Source organism: Lagenorhynchus albirostris, chromosome 1 (assembly GCF_949774975.1).
Source record: "Lagenorhynchus albirostris chromosome 1, mLagAlb1.1, whole genome shotgun sequence".
NCBI classification, from domain to species: Eukaryota; Metazoa; Chordata; class Mammalia; order Artiodactyla; family Delphinidae; genus Lagenorhynchus; species Lagenorhynchus albirostris.
This window is the reverse complement of record NC_083095.1, coordinates 151,715,476-151,740,875: the sequence shown is the minus strand read 5'-3', so window position 1 is coordinate 151,740,875 and position 25,400 is coordinate 151,715,476. Positions and strand designations below refer to the sequence as shown.

Genomic DNA, 25,400 nt, shown 5'->3' with positions numbered 1-25,400 from the left:
AACACCAAAAATTGTCTTGAGTATAAATAGGTTAAACAGCCTTATTAAATGACAAAAACTTTCAGATTAGTTTTTTCAAAATCCCACTGCCTATTGTATATAAAAGGAACTTTCAAAGAGAATTAAAAAAAGGCCCATGATGTGTATGAAAAACACTCCTAAATTATCTTCTTGTTCTGTTTGCCTCCACTAAAATATTTTAAAAGAGAAATATTGAAACTAAATGGTTAAGTAAACATAAATTAAAGCAGGCCTGGCAATAGTGATATATGACAAAGTCATATTCAAGACCACGTGCATTAAATGGGATTTAAAAATCTTATTTCGATAAAGGGCACAATTCACAATGAACATAAAAAACTCATAACTCTTAAGAATCAAATAACACAGAATTGAAATGTACAGCCCAAAAATGGCAAAGGGAAATAATTGTACTAAGAGTGGGAGGCTTTAAAACAGTACCTCAGTCTTGAATAAATCAATTGCAAAAAAAATGATATAGAGTATCTGAACAATATTGTTTTTTATAGATATATGTCAAGCTGTCTTTACAGAGAGCATCCTTTATTTTTTTCTCAAACATTCAGGGAACTATAACAAAAATCAATCATATGCAGGACTATAAAGAATATTCACTGAAAGTTTTTTAAAAAGCAGATATTATACAAGCCACATTTTCTGACAATAATTGAATGAAATTAGACTTAAGTAAAAATGGTTTTAAAAACAGGAAAAATAAAACCATTAAGGAATAGAAAAACATCCTCCTAAAAGAAGCTCATGAAAGAAATTCATATATTAGAAAGAAAATAAATATTAAATCAGTGTAATTAAAGCGCTGATGGAAGAAGTGTCCATCTGGAAACCCAGGAGAGAAGGCACAGGACAAGAATGAAAATGATCCCATCAGAATATCGGCCCGTCTCAGCCACGCTGGTAAAAGGAAATTCCAGCACCCTTATAAAGAGGCAAGATCACCCTGGATTTAGATGATACTCTGTGATCGTAAACAAATTATTTTAATCACTTTCACACATTTCTGGGTGAAAGTTGCTCCCAATATTAATTATTGAAATCTGAACTGAGTAGACTCTGCCTCACAATTACTATCAAGATACCAGGCCCCCAAACTACGAAATCAATACCCTTTCCTGAAGCATTTCCCAAAATGTAATCTTCAGGATGTTATTAAGTGCTGGGGTATAGAGGGGTGGAGATTCATAGACAAGGCACCTGGAATATGGTGAATTAAAGAAAATGAAAACATTTTCATGGCTGCAGAATTGTTCAGATTCTTTAACATGCCAATACACATTTTGAACTCTTAGAAGAAAAACTAGCAAACAGTGTTTCAAGAATTTATGTGACTCTTCAACCCTTTTTCTCTAAAGAGCTCAGGATCATGGAGTGTTGTAGAATATGCTTTGGGAAACACTGTCTGCTGAATTGAGGGGTTTTGTTTTGTTTTGTTTGTTTGTTTTGTTCTTGCCATCAAAGCTATTTGTTTCACATTTTATTATGGCTACAAGATGTGGGGGAGATGGGGGAGAGATAGAGACCCTTCTCCAGAAAAGTACTGGCCATCATTCTGTGATATCACAAAAGTTACAAACAGGCCGTAGCTCTTCTTGCCAAATCTTGAAAAAAAATAAAATCTAGTTTCTATAAATCAGATAAGGGAAGGAGGCTTGGAAGCAGTTTTGTCTGTAGAAGCCATCAAACACAATTAGATACAAAAGAAAAAAGTAAAAAAAAGAAAGAAAAACCATCTTTTGCCCACGTACATTGTCCTTTAAAACAGGAGTCCCCAACCCCAGGGCCATGGACCGCTACCAGTCTGTGGCCTGTTAGGAACCGGGCCACACAGCAGGAGGTGAGTGGCAGGGCGAGCCAGCGAAGCTTCATCTGTATTAAAACAGCTCCCCATTGCTTGCATTACAGCCTGAGCTCCACCTCCTGTCAGCATTGTGGTGAGCTGTATAATTATTTCATTATATATTACAATCTAATAATAATAGAAATAAAGTGCACAATAAATGTAACGTGCTTGAATCATCCCAAAACCATCCCCACGCCCCCAGCCCACTGAAAAATTGTTTTCCACGAAACTGGTCCCTGGCACCAAAAAGGTTGGGGACCACTGCTTTAAAACACTGTCACGTTAACTGGCAATGCTGGAGGAAGCAAAGTTTGAAAGTTTTCTTCTCCTATGAGCTCTTTGTTAACTTTTTATTATGACATTTTTCATGATTACTAATATTACAATTCAACGAATGCCTAATATCTTTTAGCTTAAGCCCATTTTCTGTAATTGTTCATGCAGCCATCTCCCTGTGCCCCTCAATGAAATCTCTGTCCCTTTGACTATTCCACCTGCCAACGAATACATAACACCTCTGTGCTTAGTGCATCATTCTAGCTCCAGTCACACAGACAACTTCCGGAAGTAAACCAATTATAAACTTCTGTTGGTTTGCCTTTTGCGAAAATGCCTTTGTATTGTTCTCCTGAAGATGATTTTTAGGTGAACGCCCCCATCTCAGGTCCAGCAAGGCCATGTCTAATTGGATATTGTTGGGATCACTGATGAGAGAAGCAGGGGTTCTGAATGTGTGTGCCAACAATAACAGCCCTGCGGAAGCCACAGGGGTGGGTTTCTTTATAAAAATGGGAATGGGTTCAAGGCAATTATGGAAACCCCCAGAGAGGCTGTCTTAAAAGAAAATCCTACCTACCCATGAAAGACATCCAGCTGATAACTTAGCCTGCAGCCTCATTGGTGTCTCTCGGCAGGAGTCTTCTGCCCCTTCTGCTTTATCAGCTACTCCCTTAAAACTTCCATAAAAGGCTTCACTTGACCTCAGCAGGTTACCCTGCTGGTGGCTACTGAAAAAGTAAGAAGCACTATACACTCAAAAATCGTTCATTTCTCATTGTTATCCCCTAAACTGCTACACTCCCTGTCCCCCCTAATTCAGAAGAAAGCTCACCCCTAAGGAGATGGCCTATTTTATTTGCGTACTGCCTAGTTCTCAGTTGTCACTTAAATACACTCATCAGAGAATCGAAGGCTTCTCATCACAAGAGAAGAAGAAATGACACCTTTAAGCTAAATAAAAAGAGAACATGCTGTAAGCAGGTTCTAATGAGCTTTCTCAAACTGCCCCAGTCTGCCAATACCATTCTCCCTAAGTTATATAGATTGACTTTGAGACTGAGAGAAGTGATTAGTCTCTAGATGTGTATTCACAGATTTGCTGATTAGTGACTTTAATACCCTTTTTCCACTAAAAATAAACCAAGTTATATTGCTGATGATTTGGAAAAGAGAGCAAAGAAAAAATAATTATAATCAACCACCCTCAGAAAACCATCAGTAGATTTTGTATTTATTTCTTTTTGGTCCTTTATTGGGATTTTTTTTTACATAATTTTAATTTTATTATGTATTGTGGAATGGATATCTTCCAATCCATCCAACAGAGAAAATAATCACACATCATCATAAAAAAGAGAATAGGGACTTCGCTGGTTGTGCAGCAGTTAATAATCCACCTGCCAGTGCAGGGGACATGGGTTTGATCCCTGGTCCGGGAAGATCCCACATGTCGCAGAGCAACTAAGCGTGTGCACTACAACAACTGAGCATGCTCTCTAGAGCCCACAAGCCACAGCTACTGAAGCCCGCACGCCTAGAGCCCGTGCTCTGCAACAAGAGAAGCTACCGCAGTGAGAAGCCCGTGCACCACAATGAAGAGTAACCCCCGCTCGCTGCAACTAGAGAAAGCCTGTGCACAGCAACAAAGACCCAATGCAGTCAAAAATATAAATTAATTAATAAAAATAAATTAATTAAAAAAAGAGAGAATAAGCGTTCTAATGGTCACCACCTAATATTGTTTACTAGTTGTAGGCACTTGGCTAACACTTGTTATGTATCAAGTCGTGTAATCTTGATAACCCGTAGAATAACCACTTCAATGGTTCCAATTTTACAGATGTGAAAACTGAGGCTGAAAGAAGTTAAATAGCTTGCCCATGACTACATTGCAAGACAACACAGAGCTTAGACCCAAATCCAGGCCTGTCTGCTCCAAAACTTGTTCTTACATTGTGCTCAAAACCCTGGAATTCAGGGGTTCCTGTGGTCAGTGACTTCACCATCCACACACACCTCAGCTCCTCCAGAATGGCTCTTTGTGTTCAACTCCTCAACATCAGGACCCTTTACTGGTGCCTGTCCTTTCTTTTGGCCCATACAAAGATAGGTGTCTGTCTATTGATTAAGTGACAACACTGATTTATGACTTGCTCATTGCATCTTTGATCCACCACATGTAAGTCGGTATTTCCTACTTAACACATTTTACACGTGAGCCCTTTATAAGAGATTGTGAATATGGCATTCTAATTGTCAATTCTTTCTTTTTCTCTCCCTCTCTCCCCCTCCCCTCCCTTACTCTCCCCACAGTACACTCCATTTTATCTCTAAAGATGATGGTGGTAGCATCTACCACAGTGGGTATATGCGTCTGGTGAAAACCCTACTCTACCCTTCAAAAGCCTTAAGCTCTCCCAACACATGTACCCTACTTCTGATCACTTTTCTTATCTCTTGCCAACTCATGCAGTTGTAAGTTCTCAGTGAGGTCCCATTTTCTTACTCTCTAAAATGTCCATCAGAAACTCTCTTGGGGCGCCATTTTCAACCAATACTCCTGGCTACCTAGGGGCAATCCAGAACATAATCCAAGTACTTTAACAAGTATTGCTAACAACACTTTAACAATCATTGCAGTTACTGACACCTTGAGATGGATGATTAAATAGAACTCCTTTTGCAATAATTACAATAATATTGTATTTCTTTCTTTCAGCTTTATTTTAATACTATAATTTGGACAATTATCCAACAGAGTTCCTGGCAAGCATCTGGAAGACATCAATTTGAAAGATCCAAATACTAATTCCCTTATTACAAGAGAAGAATAAAACTTTTAAGGTTGCAAAATTATATTCATGTTGAAAAACCTCCAAAATACATGTCCTCTGCTATAAAAATGTCTATAATTAGTGAGTGTAATCCATATTATAAGTGATTTACAAAACTGTGAATTCCACATTGAAATATATTTTCCACCCCTCAGCACAACCCCCAAGTAACATCCAGTTAATTCTGCCCTTGGGGTATCATTCACATTTATCACTGATCTGTTGGAAGAAAACTGTTTCTCCTTAGGACATGTCCAAAAATAAAAATGACTAGTGTGCATTACAGAATGTACTTATTTTGTTCATGATGGGAGGAAGAGTTTTTTAAGAGAAGTCACAGAGTCAATTATTGTCTTAAACCTGGAGAAGACAAAGCCCATTACTGGAAATGTAAAACCTAAAATTGAGTATATACATTTTTTACTTCAAGTAACAAATCGTCTTTCTTATTCTGTTCTACTCATTTAAAAGAAATGAAAAGCTACCCTTTTCCTGTCTCTCTTTCTCATTAACTCTCCTCTTCCTAGTGGGAAGAGGTTAAGTCAATAGGCAAAGTAACAAACCAATAAGCATCAATGAACAAGACCTCTCTCTTCCTCTCATTGAGATCAAGTGATGGTGGGGTCTTCTTTTCTTGAATTTTTGTCCCCCCTCAATATGAAATTATCCCCAACTTGACCTCAGTGGCTCCTAAATTATTTGTTGATTGTAAACTTTAGACCTTGTGCTTTAGTCTGACAAGAGTACTGAGTGGTCCCAAAGACAAAAGCTATGACATACAGCAGTTACTGCAATGGCAGCCCACTTTTATACGTGCATATAATCATCAGATTGTGTGATTATATAACCTCGAATGGTTGAGTTCAAGTCATCAACCCAAGATTTTTGTCTATAACTCTGGGTGCTATGGATGTGGTTCAGGTGAGAAGAGTGTTGTTCCCCAAACATGATCCCACTTTTATTCCAAGATGCTTTGATGGGTCCTTGCTAAGTGCCTACAAGCTGATTCAAAGTCTGAAATTCAAAGTAAGAAGCCAGATGTAGTCAAGGCCAGCTGAAGGAGTTTCAGACTTTCTATTCAGACAGGAATAGATGTCAAAGGCCAGTACTCTGTTCCCTGCTTGGCCACTAGCTAAATGTGAGATTTCTAGGCTTCAGTTTTTGCATCTATAAATGACAAAGGTGAATTAGACAATTCCCCAAGCCCCTTTGTATTCTAAACTTTTATACTAATTGCCACTGAGAATCTCCAGGAGGTCAAAGATATTCTAACAAGGGTAAAGAATACTGTCCTGGAACCATGGATCATCCCCCCGCCCCTGACGGAAAAGGCAAATCCTCATTCAAAAAGGAATCCCCTTCCCCAGTAGACTTTTCATGTGCAGGGTTTCACAGGCCAGACAATAAGAACAGCTGTTGAAGGGGATCATGAATCTTGCCTGTTGTAAGTCCCTAAAGGCAATGAGCATGTTTTAAAACAAACATGCCTTGTTACAGCAAAGCTTGTGATGCACATTTCTTGGATTAAGTTCTTGAGATCTCTAAGTGCAGTACGCAAATAATACTAGTTGTATATCTTTTGCAATCTGGGAAATAGTAAAAAAAAAAAAAAAAAAAAAAAAAAAAGAATCTCTCTTTAGGCAAACCAAACGTATGGAGAGAAGGGCAGATGTACTTTTATGAGGCAGTTAGCCAAGTGGTTTAAGGTATACCTTCTCAATGGAGAAAAAATTGTATTTATACTTGAACATTCCTTCTCAGGGGAAAGATGTTCTTGGTTATCATCTTTTCCAACCCCTTATCACAGACTCGCAATGAAAATGCTCATCCTTCAGGCTAAGTGATATATCCATTTGCTTACACACATATTATTATAAATATGCTAATAACATTTTGCATTAATGCAGAGGGTGAAAGTATTTTATAAGAGATACTTTAGGGTTTTCCCTGGTGGCGCAGTGGTTGAGAGTCTGCCTGCCGATGCAGGGGACACGGGTTCGTGCCCCGGTCCGGGAAGATCCCACATGCCACGGAGCGGCTGGGCCCGTGAGCCATGGCCGCTGGGCCTGCGTGTCCGGAGCCTGTGCTCCGCAACGGGAGAGGCCACAACGGTGAGAGGCCCGCGTATAGCAATAAATAAATAAATAAATAAATAAATAAATAAATAAATAAAAAGAGATACTTTAGCTCATTAATCCTCAGGATATCGGTGAAATAGCTACGGGAAAGGGATGGTTTGCCAACTTTTTCAAATGACAGGAAACTGCATGGTTTAAGCAGTTTGCTCAGATTGGTCAAATGAGCCCTGTGCAGGGCCTGATAGGACATCGGAATGCAGACTTCGAGTTTGGACAGGTTGACACTACCCTCCTCTCATAAAAAGATTGTGACCCTCATTTGCAGTGAGTCAATGCTTTATTGTTCCACCCTTCTTGTCTGCCCTGGATCCTTCTAACAGCCTCCAGCCCACGGCCGTGGGAACCATTGGAAATGGGGAAGCAGCTGTCAGGTGAACTCAGGGAGCTTTTCCAAGCTTCACCTCCTCAGCCTCTGCTTCACTCCTCTCAATGCGTCTATGTCCTTTAAATCTGCATCTCAGCTGACCTGCATGGTTTTACCCCATTTCAACGGAATGATCTCACTCCAATCTCATTTCTCCTTGCTTAATTTGAAGGCTTTTTAAAGATAGAGCCCCTAAGAAATGTCCCCCTGCCCTCCACCTCCCACACTCAACCTGCAGACGAAGAGCACTATACGCCACTGGGGCCTCCAGAATGTCACTGGTCATGACCTCAGCCTCGAACTCTTGTCCAAGGAAGGAAAAGGGACAAACAGAAAGCCACCAAGTTAGTGACAACAAACCCTGGCTCCCTTGGAAGGCTGAAGTCCCCACCAGGATGACAGGGTCTCCTGAATGTTTCCAGGAAAACCTCAGAGAGCCCCTTCAGTTGGGCCGCCATAAGGCTGTAGAGAGGAAGTTACCATGAGGGCGGTGTAGGTGTAGGGATAGTGGTAGGCCAGGTAGCAGACATCCTCGGCATGCGGGAAGGTGACGGCAAAGGTGAGGGTGTAATAGCACTTCCCAGACTCTGCCCCTGTGATGGCTGCGCTCTGGCGATAATGATTTCTACAAGAGAAAGGAGACGAGACGAGAATGAGGGAAAGCTGGGGAAAACAGTCATTTAGGGTTCGAGATGCCATAAACCTTTGGTGTTATATACTAGCAAAACGGCCTTCACTTGAAACACCTGGTGAGCAAAATTTAGAAAATGGAGAAACAGAGAAGTGAGCTTACTGCCAGGTCATGAGCCCAAATCACCCAACACCTGGGCTAATCCACCTGTCTCCTAATTGTGGCATCTATGAAACAGGCCTTTCCTTGCTGTGTCTGAAAATGAAGGCTATAGAGTCACTGAACTAGAAAACAGAGGAAAATGTGAATAATTCTGTTCTTCCTGGGATTTTATTATAGACATATATTTTATTACCCAAATCTGGGTTCCTCAACCCCTCCCTCTCTCTAGATAACAGAGTCCAGCTCCTCCTTTCCTTTCTGTCTGCCAGCTGGTTTATTAGCAATCACTACTCTATACAGAGTTCCAACTCAACACAATGTATGTCATCTTGTTAGCACTGTAACAACCCATTGTGTGGATGAAAGAACAAAAGCTTAGAAAAATCCATTTGTCAAAGGTCAAAAGGCTAATAAGTGGCCAATATAGGACTCAAACCCAGATCTGCCCGCAAGGCCTTTGTTCTTTCCACTACACAATACTTTCTTCCCAAAGAAATACATTTGTCACCCCAAATGTGGTTCAGCTTCTTACAGCTTGAGAATGCACATTTTCCTTTGTCAAAGATGAAGAACCAATGTTGATACTTCAGAGGACAGTATCAAAGTAATTTGCACCCAGAAGTACACTCCAAGCAATATTTTCCCCATTCACTGCCAGTTACACTCACTCCTTGCCTCCTGATGCAGATACAGCTGTTCAGGCTTTCCTGAGAAAGGTAATCATCAAGGCTGCATTATAATGCAAAATACACCAGGACACCAAAAGATGTAATTTCACCTTTGAACATTTACAGTGTTGGCTTTCTTGTCCATTGTGCTTTGGGGTTTCATTGGGGGAAAGGGTGGGGAGAGGGAAGAAATAGCAGATAATTATTCTGTGCGTTCTTGTAAATCTAAAAAACATGGATTATTCTTTTCTGCCTTTTTTGCTACCTTCATGACACCTCCCACCAAAGCAAAAAGATCAAGTGAGCAAGAAAGGAAGAAACAGAAAACCTACTGTCTGGTTTTGTGGTTTTTTTCAATAGTCATAAAACTAAGAATGGGAGTAAGAGAAATTGGTAGTTCCATGGGCTATGACCTATCAGGCTATACATTTCTCTTGTATCAGCTTCTGCCAATATGGCACCCTGGATCCTTGGTCATCCTAGGGAAAGAAGGAAATCCCCAACGATGTACCAGCTTTTCAGCAACCTATTAATAGGACCCATATCCTTTGTGACTACAGGACTAGAAACTTCAAAAAGGCAACTTTTTTTTTTTTGTTTTTCCTTGACTGCACTGCTCTGCATGCAGGATATTAGTTCCCTGACCAGGGACTGAACCTGCACCCGCTTCAGTGGAAGCAGAGTCTTAACCACTGGATCACCAGGGAAGTCCCCAAAACGGCATCTTTACCCATGGTGCCATCTGGATCTTGCTACCTAATTGAGTCTATTTTCTCCAGATTTCCCCAAAGTTCTATAGTTTCTCCGGAGCTAAGGCTCTGATTATTAGCAAGTATGTAAAGAAGCAGATGGTAACTCAGAAAGCATGCAAACCACATATGCTCTACCTTTATTCATTCTGATTTCAAGGCTCCACTGCAATCACACATTTAGTTTACACCTAGCTGAACCTAGTCAATTACACCTCTCTTCTAAGTGAAATGAGCCAGTCAACATTTTGGTCAAATGGTCAACATTTTGACAACCAATCAGAATGTGGAATAGAGCTTCACATGCACGAGTGTGAAAACACACACACCACACATATATATTCATGAAGGTAAAAGCAGGTGGAAACATACATCTAGTGCCTTGCCATCCCCAAGTTTTTCACCTACATGCAGTGGAGACAGAGCCTGCATCTTTCCTCAAGATTAATAAGATGCCCCCGAGGCCTGTGGGGGTGGTCTCATCTGACATGAGCCTTGCTTGTTTTTAGGCTTCCTACTGTACTAAGTACACTGAAGTCACATCACAGGCACATTCATCCTAAGCAAATTCTATGCTACACCACCAGCCACCAGAGAGAACAAGAGAGAGTAAAAATAAGAATATGGAAACTAGCTGACCGGCCGACGCGCGAGCGAGGCGGAATCTTGAGTCACAGCCATGTTCCTGGTTAACTCGTTCTTGAAGGGTGTAAGAGGCGGCGGGGGAGGCGGGGGCCTACGGAATGTGCTCGGAGGCCTGCTCAGCCGGCCAGAGGCAGAGGCAGAGGCGGCGGCGGCGGCGGCAGAAGAGAAGGAAGCAATGGCGGCGGCGGCGGCAGCCGCGGCGGAACTTCCGTACGCATCGTGGGCGGGGTCATTACCGCCATTAGTGATGCGGCTGCGCAATACAACCCAGAGCCTCCGCCCCCTCGCACCCATTACTCCAACATCGAGGCCAATGAGAGTGAGAAGGCCCGGCAGTTCCGGAGGCTCTTTGCCCAGCTGGCTGGAGAGGACATGGAGGTCAGTGCCACAGAACTCGTGAACATTCTCAACAAAGTCGTGACCCGACATCCTGATCTGAAGACTGATGGCATTGGCATTGACACATGTTGCAGCACGGTGGCTGTTATGGATAGTGACACGACCGGCAAGCTGGGCTTCGAGGAATTCACGTACTTGTGGAACAACATCAATAAGTGGCAGGCCATATACAAACAGTTTGACATTGACCGTTCAGGGACCATTGGCAGCAGTGAACTCCCAGGGCCTTTGAGGCAGCAGAATTCCGCCTGAATGAGCATCTCTACAACATGATCATCCGACGCTACTCAGATGAGGGAGGGAACATGGACTTTGACAACTTCATCAGCTGCCTGGTAAGACTGGATGCCATGTTCCGTGTCTTCAAATCTCTTGACAAAGATAGCACTGGACAAATCCAGGTGAACACCCAGGAGTGACTGCAGCTGACCATGTATTCCTGAACGGGAGTCCCAGACCTGCCCCCTCATCACCTCGCTGTAGGAGTCACCTTGGACTCTTCGGTCTCCCCCAGGGTTGATCCTGTTTGCAGTCACATCTTCATGGCTCCTGCTGACCCACAGGCCTTTCTGTTCTCCTAGCCCTTGGCACCCGGATTCTCAGTCAACAGCCAGGGCCCAACATGCTTCAACACACCCTGCCCCAGCACACCCATCTCACATCTACTCCATAACCCCTCTCTTGCATCTGTGCCAAGCCCAACGTTTGTGTTACTTGCACACCCCAAGGGCCCTTCTCTCAGTTCTGGATCACTCCAGTCCCTACACACCCTGGCACACCCATTCAGTTACCACCCAGGCAGCTGAACTCCAGGCCATAACAGGCCACATGCCCCAGTGTCTTTGTCTGTATTCTGCTCCCAGCCTGCCAGGCCCAGGAGGAAATAAATTCACCCTAGTTGCTGCTCTCTCTGGGGAAAAAAAAAAAAAAAAAAGACTATGAAATTCCCATCCCTAGGCTCTTTCCACCATTCAAACCAAAACTGGACGCCAGGCAGGGAACAGCTACAGTGAAATGGAGAGAGAAATAAAATAGAATAATTTTTAGCTTTTGAGCTTCTGTGGACCAAGGTTCTAGTGATTTAAGTTTAGAATGGTAGTTTGGGCTATAAAATCTACCTCCTCACCCTCCCAAAACACACACACACACACACACACACACACACACACACACACACACACACACACACACACACACACACACACACACACACACACACACACACACCTGTTGTACACACACCCTTGCTGTAGCTTCATGGGCAAGATTGTCGTGGGCAAGACTAAAAGCTCCCCACTAATAATCCAGCCCTCTTCAGGATGGTTGCTGATGGCTGGAATTTAAGAAAAATGAAAATCACCTCATTTAGGATGAGTTTCAGCTAAAGGAGATTCACTTGCAACCCTAATCCAGGGTCTAAACTGTAGGTGAAACTAAAGCAAACGTCAGGCTTCCCCACTGGAGTCTCCTGGTGGCTGCATTGTAGTGGGAGAGTCCCGGAGAGGACTCCACCTCTAGCAAAGGTTTCCTCTTCAGAAACCTTTAAACTTTCCCAAGTTCACCTTCTTCAAAGTGAAGTGTTCCATAAATCTCCAAAGTGAAACACTTGGCTTGCTACAATTAGATCTGTCCATGATAAAGTGAGGTCCTATCAAGTTCTTTTTGTTTTCCCAATTATGATATGAACATACTGAGGGATGTTTGCAAGGCAGTAACATTCATCCTTTATATTTCAAATGGTTCCCATGTTCTTCCTTTGTATAGAAATGCTTTCCTTCTTCCTCATTTAGCCAACTCTTCTTCCTCCTTCAAGACTCAACGCAAGTGTTTCCTCTTTCAGGAAGTCTTCCCCAGTATCCACCCTTTTACATAATTCTTATCACATTGTGCCTCTCCCTCACTGCCCATGGCTTTATGTCAGGGATTATGCTTATTTGTCTGTATATCTTCACGCTTGGGCATAGTACCTGGACTTAGCAGCTGTTCAGCTAAGGCCTGTAGAATAAATGGACCTAAGACTCTAGAAGTAATAATTAGAATGCTTGGCATATCTTATCTCTAATCCTAATTATATCCTTTCAAGGTATTATTATGCACACTCTACAGACTGGGAAAATTGAGATGTTAAGTGTCTTGAGGAACTCCACACAACAAGCACAATAAACAGGATTCAACCCTAGGTGTGGGCTTACCCCAAAAGCAAGATTATTTTTCATTTTATCACCTGTCTCATAAGAATGGATAAAAGGACAAGAGGTCTTTTGGTTCAATTCAGCAAGTAAGAATTTGAAGTTTCGGTTTTCATAAATCAGAGATACCTATAAACCTGAAGTCTAAAATAACAGAAGGAATGTAAAATAATCCAGATGATAGCTAGTGAGAAAATTATTCATACCACTATGATTCTTTATGTCACTGGTATTTGATGCCACTAAGAAGCTTCTACTAATTACTAATAATTGCTAACACTCACTGAACATCCACTATGCACCAGACACTGTTGTAAGAATTCCATGTGCTTTATCTCATTTCACTTCATCCTCAGCACAGATTTATCAAGTAGATACCATTATTATCCCCTTTTACTGATGAGGAATCTGAAGTTGAGAGAGGCTGGAATAATTTGCCCCAAGTTCACATCATTAATGAGTGGTAGAAGTTTCACTCCAGAAACTTTCTCTCCTTGGTCTGCTCTTCTTGGCGGAGGAGAAGCCTGGTGAAAACCAAGTGTGCTCTCAAATATGCCAGATCCTAGATGCATGTTGGGTCAAAGATGATATGGATAGTTCAGCCATTCCACAGTTAAAAGGCTCCCCTTTGCTATTCCATTCCCTGAACAATTTATCCTCGGAAGGGTCTGCACTTTTAAAATCATAAAGCTTTCAATGAAGCAAGGAGCAAAGTACACAAATGCATGGTTATGAACTCAGTCTCCTTCCATTTGTACGTTAAAATATGCTGGGAAGTCATTTTTTTTTTATTTTATCTTTGGGAAGTATTTTTTTTTTCTGTGTGTGCATGAAAGAAGCAAATGCCAAGATAGAGAGTGAATTAGATAACCTTATAATGACGATGGTTCTGTTTAACATGGGAGCATCATTTCACTTAACAGGATCTAATAAGGCAGGGCAGTCAAGTCACCAGGCTGCCCTGTGTCTGCAGAGTTTCTAATATTCTGTATAGCACCAAATCTCTCTCCTGAGATCCCTGGGAAGGATGCATGATGGCAGAGCTCTTGTATGACATTCATCTTCATGAGTGAGCTGTTCCATCTCCTCTCACGAGCAGAGATAAATGTCAGAAGAGATCAGCTGTTGTGTATTACATGGCCACTCTGAGCATGCAGCTTCCCTCCCTCTGCCCTTCAGCACCAAAATTACTTTAGACCAGAGCTGGGAGAAAATTCAAAAAGGTGTGAGGCTGTGTACATTAGAGGGAGAAGCAGACCGCAGGGAAGTAAATAAAGCAGGAACTAAAACAGTCCTTGCTTGCTTTTACAAGAGGCATGGAAAAATAAGCCTGCCCAATTCTGTTCTTCCCTCTGGAGGATCCCTTTTGATTTTCTGGCTTAGGAATCTGCCAGGTGGGTGGGCAAGGGGGTGGGATGGGGGGGGAGGAGGTACCCCGGGGAGGGGCAAGAAGATCAGATCTGCTGAACACAGGGAGAAGATATTAGGATTTCTCTTTAAATTTATTATGATCTAATAAGGAAGAAAGAAAGTTGTCTAAGGTTTAATATGGGGATGGACAACACTGCCCTTATGCTGTCCAAGTCAAGCTACTATGATGAATAATTCTAAAACAAGCTAGATTACACTGCAGCAGTCTTATCCATTCTTCTCTGTTGTTTTCCAGGGCTGGAATATGAAAAATGCATTACATTTTATATCTATGGTTTTCATATGTCAGGTAGTTTAGTATCGACTGCTGTACAGTAGGCTTCCTGAGGGAGGGATGAGAATAGCTCACCATCTCTCTCATTCTTTAGATTTTAGCTTCTGGCAAGGTATTTAAACTTGCAGAAGCCTTCTCTAGTGGATCTACAGATTATATTATCTAAATTAAACTAAACCCTGCAATATAGATAATTAGTTTTTTCTAAATTCTGCTTGGAATTCAGAGATGGATAATAATATTACATTTTAAACACAAATGACCGAGAAAATGAAAGAACTGACGTGACCTACCTCCTACCTTAATATTAGCTCTTTCTCAAGAATTCTTATTTGTGTAAAAATTATCTAATTAGATTGGAGAAGTTAAACACAATTTTTCAAAATTAGCCAAAAGGCAATTTACAACTATATTTTTCATGGTAAACCTTAAATGTATAGGATACCCCGAGTTACCAATAGTAAAAAATATATATAACAATTTTACATTTAAAATTTAAAGATTTAAACTTAAAATTATTTTTCTCATCTTTTCCCCATGTCTTAAAATTCTAAACTTTCTGCATGTTTTCTAGTATGCATAATATATTAGTATAGTAGGGCGTGTATAATTGATTTTTTAAAATTATGAACAATTCTATATTCAAAGTACATGCATTAGTATATCTTACCAAAATAGTCTGGAGATCACTTTCTAAGTGATGATGCTCGGACCCACAAAGCAGTCAGCCCACCTCCTTAACTGATCACTGTTGCTATCACTTTTTGAAAGAAATGGATATCCCATTCTTTCTGAGTACTCTTTTCTTTCACCCTCCCATAGATATACTCAGGTACCATGGCTCATGGTTCTCTCCACAATAAGCACCCTGGCACCCCCTTTAGAACATGGTACTAAATATAAGAATGTAATAGAAATAAGACTTCTGAGTTCCTGATGACATATTGGAGACAAAGAAATAGGAGGTAAAGTTCTCCCAAATTAATACATTAGAGAGCATAAAGTCAGGGATGAAGCCACAAAACCTTCAAAAGCAGATCAACTCAAAGATTGTGATGGGTAAAAGAGAGAAATAAATACATTGTATAATCTAAGGCATTCTATGGTAGGGAAAGGCACTCTGATTTGCAGTTGAATAGAGACACACATAACGTATCTATCTTGTTGTTAGATCACATTATTGGAAATATGTTAACACAATGAGGTGAACTGGTATAAAACAAACTATGTTATAATGTAGCAACCTTATCCATTCATCTCTGTTGTATTCATGGCTGGAAGATGAAAAATGAATTACATTACACATTCATGGTTTTCATGTTACCCCTCTGTTACTCTTTAATCACATAACAATTGTCTTGTTAATGAATCTAAAAGCTATTAACACTAACATTGTCTTTCTTCAGGCCAAGGCTCCGCTTTGGGATGTTTGATTTCTTCCTTTTCCTCTTGGCAGATTCTAAATCCCCTTAAGCCCATGCCTGATCCCCCATCTCCAAGGAAGCAGCCTCCAGGGAGAGCTATTCCCCCCCCCTTCCCCCAGAGGATGCTGAATGTTATGTTTATCCAATCTCTTACTAACCTCCAGATCCAAGCCCACTGCAAGCTGGGTCTTTCATGTTTATTTAGAATTACTATTTCTCAAGGACACTAAAAGTTATTCTTGACACACCAAAGTCCAAATTTATGCTTCCATTATTTTCCCCTACAGCTGTGGCCCCTGTCACCTTGAGATGATTTTAGTCTCAATCTCTTTGGACCATAAGAGGATCCTGAGAGTCTGTAGATAGGTGGGTCAGAAAGTCATTGCTATGGAAAACCGACAATATTGTATGGCTTTGCTATTGTTCTGAAGAATATAATGAAAATACTACCCAGGTCCATATTCTAATACATCCAAGACTAAAGACTGCTGACTCTATCATTACAAACTGTTAGCCCATCTCTGTGCTTTATAGACTATCCTTACTTCTATGGTGATGATTGCCCTTGTGTCTGATAGAGCAACAAGATTCTTGACCTTCTTATCTGTCAATGCTCCTGTCCTTACAGTCTCAAAAGCCAAGAGGCATAAGCATTTTTACTCTTTCTTTTTGATATCTGCAACTATCCTGAACTCAAGAATGCCTGATAATATTTTTAGGGGCCTCCTGTAATCTCAGCAAGAGATATAAATTACTTTATCCAAGAAAATAAGTACTAGCCTATCAGTTTTTTATAAGCAACCAGCAACAAGCTAATAATTAGCTACATAGTTTCTACCTGTCCACACTCCCTATCCTTTTTTTGTCTTATGTATTTGTATTTTATTTTCTAGCAAAGGAAAATGCACAACTAAGCAATTCATGGGTCTGGAATGCATGCATGTATTTTATCAAAATATATGGATAATTCAAATTTCATTACAACTTTACAGGATACATTGATGAAAGTGGCTACTGATCAAGAGTTGAAGATGAATTCTGAAAATACCTTTCTCTTCTATTTTTTCCAAAATTTATCTTTCTGTGGAGGAACAGTTACTTAAGTATATTTCTCACATATTCATGTTTATCTGCTTTGGAAAACTGAAGCATGAGATGGATAAGAATAAGTTAGAATATCTCACACTTTTTGTTCACTGGGACCAATGGAAACAGGCAAAGAACTGAAGCTTGATGCACTAATCATAGGTTGAGTCTATGTAATAATATCCAACAGTAAGGTCTGAAGGTTTTAAGGTGTTTAAATAAGAATAGGTGACTTTTCAGAAAAATCAAAAGATATTTCTTGAGGTCTACCGTGGGTGCCATTTAACACGCTTAGGCTTCTGAAGGACAGAGCGTTTGCCACTGGAAGAGTGACAAGTACAGCAGACAAGCACAGATTGCTCAGGTTTATAAGATTAACATAGAGAAGCAGGAAATTGAGAGAGAACAGAAGAGCAAAGGAAGCTAACAACACTCTAACTTACTTGTAATAACAGATTTCATAGCCTGTCCGTACCCAGGCAGGTCTGCCAAGAAGAGCCTCCTTCACAGAATACAGAGTTGGCTGCATCCCTACACAAAATAAAGGCAGGATTAATCCATTAGGTCAGGGGGCGGGGAATAGAAAAGGAGAACTGTGGTAGGTTGAATAATGGCCCTCAAAGATACCCAGGTCTTAATCCATGGAAGCTGTATATTAACATTATATGACAAAAGGGACTTTGTAGATATGATTAAATTAAGTACCTTGAGATGGGGAGATTATCCTGGTGGGCCCTAAATTCAATCACACATGTCTTTCCAAGAGGGTGGTAGAGAGAGGTTTGACTACAGAGGAAAAGCAATGTGGCCAAAGCAGAGAGATTTGAAGATGTTATGCAGCTGACTTTGAAGATGGAGGAAAGGGCCATGAGCCACGGAATGTGAGGAACATACCTCTAAAAGCTGGAAAAGGAAAGGAAACAAATAATCCCCTAGAATGTCCAGAGGAAGCATGGCCTTTCCAACACCTTGACTTAAGACCAGTGAAACTGATTTGGGACTTGTGGACTCCAGAACTGTAAGAGAATATATTTGTCTTCTTTGAAGCCACAAAATGTGTGACAATTTGTTACAGCTGCTGCGTCAAGTGAATACAAGAGTCAAGGCTCACCTTTTCTCTTTCTATACCAGCAAGAGTCTATTCAATCAGCACAAAATAGAGGTAATGTCCTATGCTCGGACCTGGAGCTACGGGGAATATTTTTTCCTTACTCAGAGCCACTAATACATTAGTATGTGAGCCAGCAATAACACGCAGAATTTCCCATTTCTAGAAACATTCAAAATAAATATGGGCTACTAGTCAGTCATTGTCCCTTGAACGCCCCCTCTAAAATTGCCACAGGTGTTCAGGAGAATTTAAACTTTCTCCAGAGTTTTCTGAGAGTGTAAATCGGTGTTGTCCAATGGAATTGTGCCATTTGCCTGTCTGTGACAAGTATCAGCAGATCAGTACATTTGCTCCTATGGGATTTAGGAGGTGGAGAGAAGGAATAAAGGAGAGGGCTCACTGGCCTCAAAAAGTTGAAGGTGGGTCAGGGGAGGCAGGAAGCGGTGGAAAGTTATGTGAGGTATTAACATTTCATAGCAGAGGGAGAGTTTCAAGCTTCCCCTCCCATAGCAGCAATTTACCATAGGTTGGCGGCCATCTTGCGATACCTGGCAACCAAAACGTGTCAGTCCAACTTCAAACCCTTTGCAACCCAAGCAGGGCTTCTGATAATAATTCAAGCACGCAAAAGTGACATCATTTTTGGTGTTATTGAGAAAGTCTCTATTTCCCAAGAACTCATACCGTAATTGAACTGGCTGTTGGCCTTCTCACAGTTGATAATGTTGAAGCGATAAGGGACCGCCTCCCTCATACCGCTCACCTTGAAGTAGAACCACTGCTGGTGCTGTGTGCTATTCACATCAGCATTGATCAGTAAGTCATACTCCAACCTGCAAAGTCAGAAGCAAGATCAGAGGGTTAAAAGCCTTTAAGAGAACTTCCAACACTGAGAAATCTACACATCTCAGGTTCTGGATGATAGATGTAAAATCCAGGATCTTGGTTGGCTGGTAAGTTATAGTTATCATCCTTATCTCACAATATTGGACAGAGGCTTTGGAAATTTAAGGAGGGGGGAGCAGTGTCCTGGTATTAGAAGAGTCAGTTATACAATTATAGCCCATCTTTTTATTAAATGGTAATGAAGTTTCTGTCCAGCTGGAAAAATGCAAGTGTGCTCTATCCCGGAGAAAATGTGGTCACATCTGGTTGGATATGCCATTACTAGTTGATGTTAGACATGACTTTTGAGCATCAGTCTCCTCAAATGAAAAATAGAAATAGTGTCTAGGGACTTCCCTGGTGGCACAGTGGTTAAGAATCTGCCTGCCAATGCAGGGGACATGGGTTCGAGCCCTGGTCGGGGAAGATCCCACATGCCACAGAACAACTAAGACCATGTGCCACAACTACTGAGCCTGTGCTCTAGAGCCTGCGAGCGACAACTACTGAGCCTGCGTGCCACAACTACTCAAGCCCGTGCGCCTAGAGCCCATGCTCCACAACAAAGAGAAGCCACCGCAATGAGAAGCCCGCACACTGAAATGAAGTGTAGCCCCCACTGGCCGCAACTAGAGAAAGCCCGCACGCAGCAACAAAGACCCAACACAGCCGTAAATAAATAAATAAGTAAATTTTAAAAAAAGAAGTAGTGCCTAAACTTGAAGTACTGTTTGTAAAGATTAAGTAGTATAATATATGTAAATCCTCAGCAAGGCAACAAACATGAATTAGAGTGGCAATGAAAGATCTGTTTGTTTTCTCCCTTTTTAACTGATTTAGTTTACATGAAGTAAAGTACACAGATCTTAAATGTACAGCTCAACGAGTTTAAGCAAATTCATCTGGATACACCTGTGTGACAACTCCCTGGATCAATATGTAGAACAGTTCCAGCACCCCAGAAAGTCCTTATGTGTCCCCACCCAATCACTATGTCTCCAAAAAATTACTTTTTCAAGCTTGAGCAACAGAATTAGCAATAAAGCTTTGACTTAAACATTATCATCAGGATATTTCATTTTCAGAAATATTCTCATCCCATCCCCTTGGCACGCTCTTTGAGTTGCTCTTCTAGAAAGGGCAATGGTTTTGCCCTGATTCATTCATACTCACCTACTCTGGCCCTCTGATTAAATGGCAGTGTATAGTGAGATTTGTGGAAGGGGAGAGCTTTGTTGAAGCCGTAGCAGAGCAGATGGTGCCCCACCCCTCCCATCATCACTATAAGCAACACACTCTAACCACTGAACTCACCATACAATGAATGAAGCTATAGTTGGCACTATAGAGACACTCATGAGAACAATTCCAGGAAGTCTATGACCCTCAAATTGTCTGCTATGCCCACAACGCTCTCTCCAAAAAGTGATCATAAAAAATCCTTGCCTGTAAGTAGGTTTGTTTTCTGTCATTTGACCCTGTCACCCAGACCACAACTGATGAGTTTAGGATTCTACACTCTGGCCAAAGGCAGATATAAAGAGAAAGACCTGAGTAAGGCCAGGAGCTTAGGCACATCCTGGACTGCTCATTTTCTCACTAGGAGATTCCTAATCAGGTCTTCCCTCCTGGATCCTTGGAACATGATAAATGAAGAGAATAAATAATAAAAGCAGGAGCTGTAGGAAGAAGAGGCTGAGATAGCAAACAAGAAAGAGAAGGAGGGGCTTCCCTGGTGGCGCAGTGGTTGAGAGTCCGCCTGCCGATGCAGGGGACACGGGTTCGTGCCCCGCTCTGGGAAGATCCCACGTGCCACGGGAGGGGCCGCAACAGTGAGAGGCCTGCGTACCGCAAAAAAAGAAAAAAAAAAAAAAAGAAAGAAAGAGAAGGAGGCTGAGGAGGAATCTTAACATGCCTGCCTTTCCCTTCTCCGTCCCAAACAGCTCCACTTGTATTTGTTATACGTTGGGCTTCCTTGAAATATTTCATGTATCAGAAAAAATTACTTACCACTCACCACGTCCCCAAAAGGGAAAACTTCGAAAATGTCTCCTTGGAGGGGGATACAAAACAGGGCTGAGCCATACTGAGTATGGCCCCTGCAGCTTTCCTTACTTACTCACGCACTTGGATGGCTTTGCGAAGATTTCCAGACTCAAACTTGGAGAAGAACCGTAAGCAGTCAGAAGTGGTGTCTTGCAAAGGCCTGTAATGAAATAGAGAACCTCTGAACATAGGACTTATTGCTATTCTTGGGCACAGTTTATTTAACATTTCTTAGAGATAAGCTTTCTCTTACAGATCTTTAACCCAAATTTTCACTGTGTTGATTTTAGGAGAAGGAATGGATTACTAACTTAAAACATCCTTATGCTCATGCCATTAAAAGGATATTCTATACTCCCACCCCCCTCATTCCACTGATGTTCAAGACCACCTACCAAGGCTCATCTAGACTGAAGACAACTTTATTTATAATATCGCTTGGCTGGATGAGCCTCCGGACATCCTCAAATATTTTGATCCTGGAAAAGAAAATCGGAAACATTTTAAGGGTTGGCCCTCACTCCTTACCCCATTCATCCTATGGTCATGTGGGAAGGGCCTTGGGACTCATCAGAGAATTATGAAAGAAAAATGTAATAATGCTCCAACCTGGAGCTGAATGAGTACAAAAAGCACCACCCCTCCTTCCTTTTCTTCTTTATCAAAAAATAAAACTACACTGAGCAGTAGGAATGTAGGAAGCAGTGATGCCAGAGTTTAGTTTTAGGAGGATTCTCTACTCAAAGCAGAGTTTTGTCAAGAGCATTTGGGCTGAGGGGCTTTGAAGCCTCTGGTTGTGTGAATAAGAGGGCCCTCTGCACTAAGACAGTTTTGAAGGAGACACTAGGATTGCTGATGGTCTGGGAGGCTCCAATAAGCCTTTGAATTCTTGTGTCATTTATAGTCCTTCGTTCTGTTTGCTCCAGAAGACTATGGTCAGTCTTCTCTCTGAGAAACACCAATATCTGGGAGATTTAAGTAAGAGGGAGGAAGGATACCTAAGGGATATTTCAGATTCCCTCCTTGAATTTCTGATCCAGGTCTCTGGGGCCGGGAGGGATAGGAGAAGGGGGAGGGAAGGTCAAAATGAGGCCTAGACTCAGGGGAAAGGTGTCCTGTCCAGTGGGGAGCTATTGCTGGGCCAGCCCCTGTGGTGTGTCTCTCAGGAACTTGAGCATGGAGATAAGGTCAGAGGGGTGAGGTCAGAGATGTCAGCCAGGAGACCAAGTGGGAGCAGTTCTTGGGATCCACCATGAATTTGCTGATGAACTTGCTAATAAGTTAAGAAAACTTACTGCTGTGCACACTTTGCTCCATGGACTTAGTGTATGCATACTTAGTATATTTTCTGGGAAAATAGTTTTCTCCTTGAGTTTAGTAATTTTCTTTTTAATCTCGCTATGCCTATCCAAAGGCAAAGCTCCATTTCACGCATCCTGGGAATAATCCATCACACAACGTTTCTTCCCTGCAGGATGCATTTCTTTTCCTTACAATCCTCAGTGATGCAGCAAAACTATTCCCTGAGCCAAGTCAGGTTCTATAAGGTTGGGGCTGTGGGATGGAGGTCCACCACCTCCTCTCATTAACAAGAGATCAGATTCCAATTTGCAGTAAATGAGAAAAGTGATCCCAAATAATCCATACTTGTTTTTTCCTGAGAACCTTCCCTTAAGGAATGATCCCAGTATTTGGAGAAACTGGACAATCTTTCCATTTTGTAGGATTTGCAATGGATATGGGGTAAGGGGTTGCATTAGAATCATCTAAGAAATTCTTTTTGTGGAAACACATGTCTACCACCACCCTACCCTTGGCTCTGAAATGTCCTAGTAGGGAGGCAAGCTTGTAAATTTGGCGAAAATTTCCTTAAGGCTTTTTTTTTTTTTTTTTGTGGTACGCGGGCCTCTCACTGTTGTGACCTCTCCCATTGTGGAGCACAGGCTCTGGACGTGCAGGCCCAGTGGCCATGGCTCACAGGCCCAGCCGCTCCGCGGCATGTGGGATCTTCCCAGACTGGGGCACGAACCCATGTCCCCTGCATCGGCAGGCGGGCTCTCAACCACTGCGCCACCAGGGAAGCCCTCCTTAAGGCTTTTAACATGCTCCTGACTAATGCTCACTCTCCTGAAGATAACAGAATTATCTGTACAAACCATTCCACCTACAAAAATACTAAAGAAGAAAAAATATATATAGCTCCCAAGGTAGTAGCACCATCACCTTTGGACTCCACATTTACGTTCCAACATGGACTGGGCAGAGGGAGGTGGACAATGCCCCCAGAAATCAGGAAATGCCGTCATTGTGAAGTCAGACACAGATCTGGTTCTTCTAGCTTTGGCCATATAAAGATAGGGGTCATGGAAGGCGATATGCGTCGGATGTGTCTGCAGGAGCTTATCTATTAATTCAGCAGTTTCTCTAGGTCTAGTGGAATTGGAAAAGGAGGCACTTATCCTTGGGCAGGAAATCACATCTATGTCCCAAGCATCCTCTTTGAAGGACGCCTGAATGCCTGAGATTTCACTTCCAGAAGAACCTATCCCAAGACCATTGGATTGTGCATTTCGGTATGGGTTCATTCCAGGTCCTTTTTTGGAGGTTAGATGTATGTTGGACCTCCCCATCTTCACTCTGCTCAGAAGGGAGGTCTGGACAGGGACTTCTCTTTCTTGTCCCCAGGAGATTTGGTCCTTATTCAAGCAAAGCCCTTTTGGGGAGGCAGCAGTCAGAATGTGGTGGTGACTGGCATACTGAGTCTTGTCAAAGTTCAAACCATCTCCAGGTTTGGACTCCAGTTCCTTCAGGTTAAAAGTGGAAAAGAATACGTCAGTGTTTCTTTCCAAGTAGAGAATACAATCTGAACCCTGTCCTCACTCTTTGGGCACAGAGCTAAGCATAAATCCTGAGCACTGGAAAACTTTTTCCAAGGGTCTAGTATGAGTCTATGCAGTACATGAACGCCTCCTACAACACCCCCAATCATTTACAGTCTGGTTGAACGACTCATTTACAGAAACTTCCCTGTATCCCATGGTGGTTCCTTTTATTTGAGGATCATTCTGATTGTTTAAGAAAAATTCTTTTCTATTCTGAATTAAAATTTCCTTCCCTGAAACTTTTACCCACCAATGCCCTTCTGCTTTCTAGAGTGAAATACAATATGTCAGCTCCCTTCTATTAGCGTGTACCCTTAGATATGGCCAAATTCATGGTTTATTAAGAATCATAAGAAAATAATGGAGGTCCAAAAGCAGGTCTAAATTTTGGTGGGAGCAGCAGCAGAAGAAGCAGCAGCAACCAACCACTGGATTAACATGACCAGGTATAAGGTGCTTGATTTGTTTCTGCTAACAAAGAAACCCTAGAATCAGGCTGGTCACCTTCAGAAAGCCATCTCATACAACCATCCCACTCTCACAAGAGAACGATTAAATCACCATGAATTTTCACTTGCTTTCCCAGGACGTGAGAGTAAGGCACCTTGCCCACCAGACAACAGGCAGCAATGCGAACCTTCATCCTACTTCCTTCTGAGGTGATGGGTGTCAGATTGTACTGATAGGACCCTTGCATGCATCCTATCTCTGCCACCTTGTCACATTTTTGTTTAGCCTTTTACTTCCCTCTCAGAAAGATCCCAGAAGCAGATTGCTAAAGATGAGCAATGCTTTCCATCTGGAGACCAGTTTGGATTCCCAGGGTCTGCAAAGAACCCATTAGCATCACCGAGGAGTAGAACCACGGCATACATTCTACCTCAAAACTGCAGGAGAGCTCAAGACACATCGCCTCATATCGCATCAGTTCCTCTTCAGGTCGATCAAGACCAGGTTTGGAGCTCAGCTTGTTCACATCTGTTTCCAAGTCATCATCCTACAATGGCACATTCAAAAAATATGTTACAATCAGGAGAGCCATCCTGAGAAACATCGAGACAAGCTACAGATGTGACTTTTCAGAATCCTGGGACATGGTTTCCTGGCCTCCAAGTTATAGTGCTAGCCTAGTCAAGGATAATTTAATAGGTAAGGCTGTATTTTTTAAATACTAAGAAAGATTATAATTTTTCTCAGTGTTCATGTTAGTATTTATCAGCCTTCATCATAAATAATATATGTAAAATGAGATGAGCTATGTAAACGATGAAGCACAATACCAAAGAATTGTTTTTATCTCATCACCACTGTCTTTGACATAACT

At 41.8% G+C, this 25,400-nt stretch overlaps 1 protein-coding gene and 1 pseudogene across 7 annotated transcripts in view; one reads left to right on the top strand and one right to left on the bottom strand.

The window, feature by feature from the left end:
• The window catches only part of AGBL1 (AGBL carboxypeptidase 1), a 958,763-nt gene that overhangs the window by 746,068 nt on the left and 187,295 nt on the right, over window positions 1-25,400 (bottom strand). For all 7 annotated transcript variants that reach the window (XR_009541841.1, XM_060156164.1, XM_060156157.1 and 4 more), the window contains exons 10-16: window positions 24,957-25,073; window positions 23,418-23,998; window positions 21,590-21,673; window positions 21,268-21,354; window positions 18,948-19,096; window positions 17,596-17,683; window positions 7,975-8,119 (exon numbers count right to left, since the gene is read on the bottom strand). Coding sequence is in view for 6 of the 7 variants with exons in the window: in XM_060156164.1 (XP_060012147.1) it covers window positions 7,975-8,119; window positions 17,596-17,683; window positions 18,948-19,096; window positions 21,268-21,354; window positions 21,590-21,673; window positions 23,418-23,998; window positions 24,957-25,073 (1,251 nt within the window). In the remaining variant the exon portion in view is untranslated. The remainder of the gene's footprint in view (window positions 1-7,974; window positions 8,120-17,595; window positions 17,684-18,947; window positions 19,097-21,267; window positions 21,355-21,589; window positions 21,674-23,417; window positions 23,999-24,956; window positions 25,074-25,400) is intronic.
• Window positions 10,384-11,482, top strand: LOC132532295 (calpain small subunit 1-like; annotated as a pseudogene).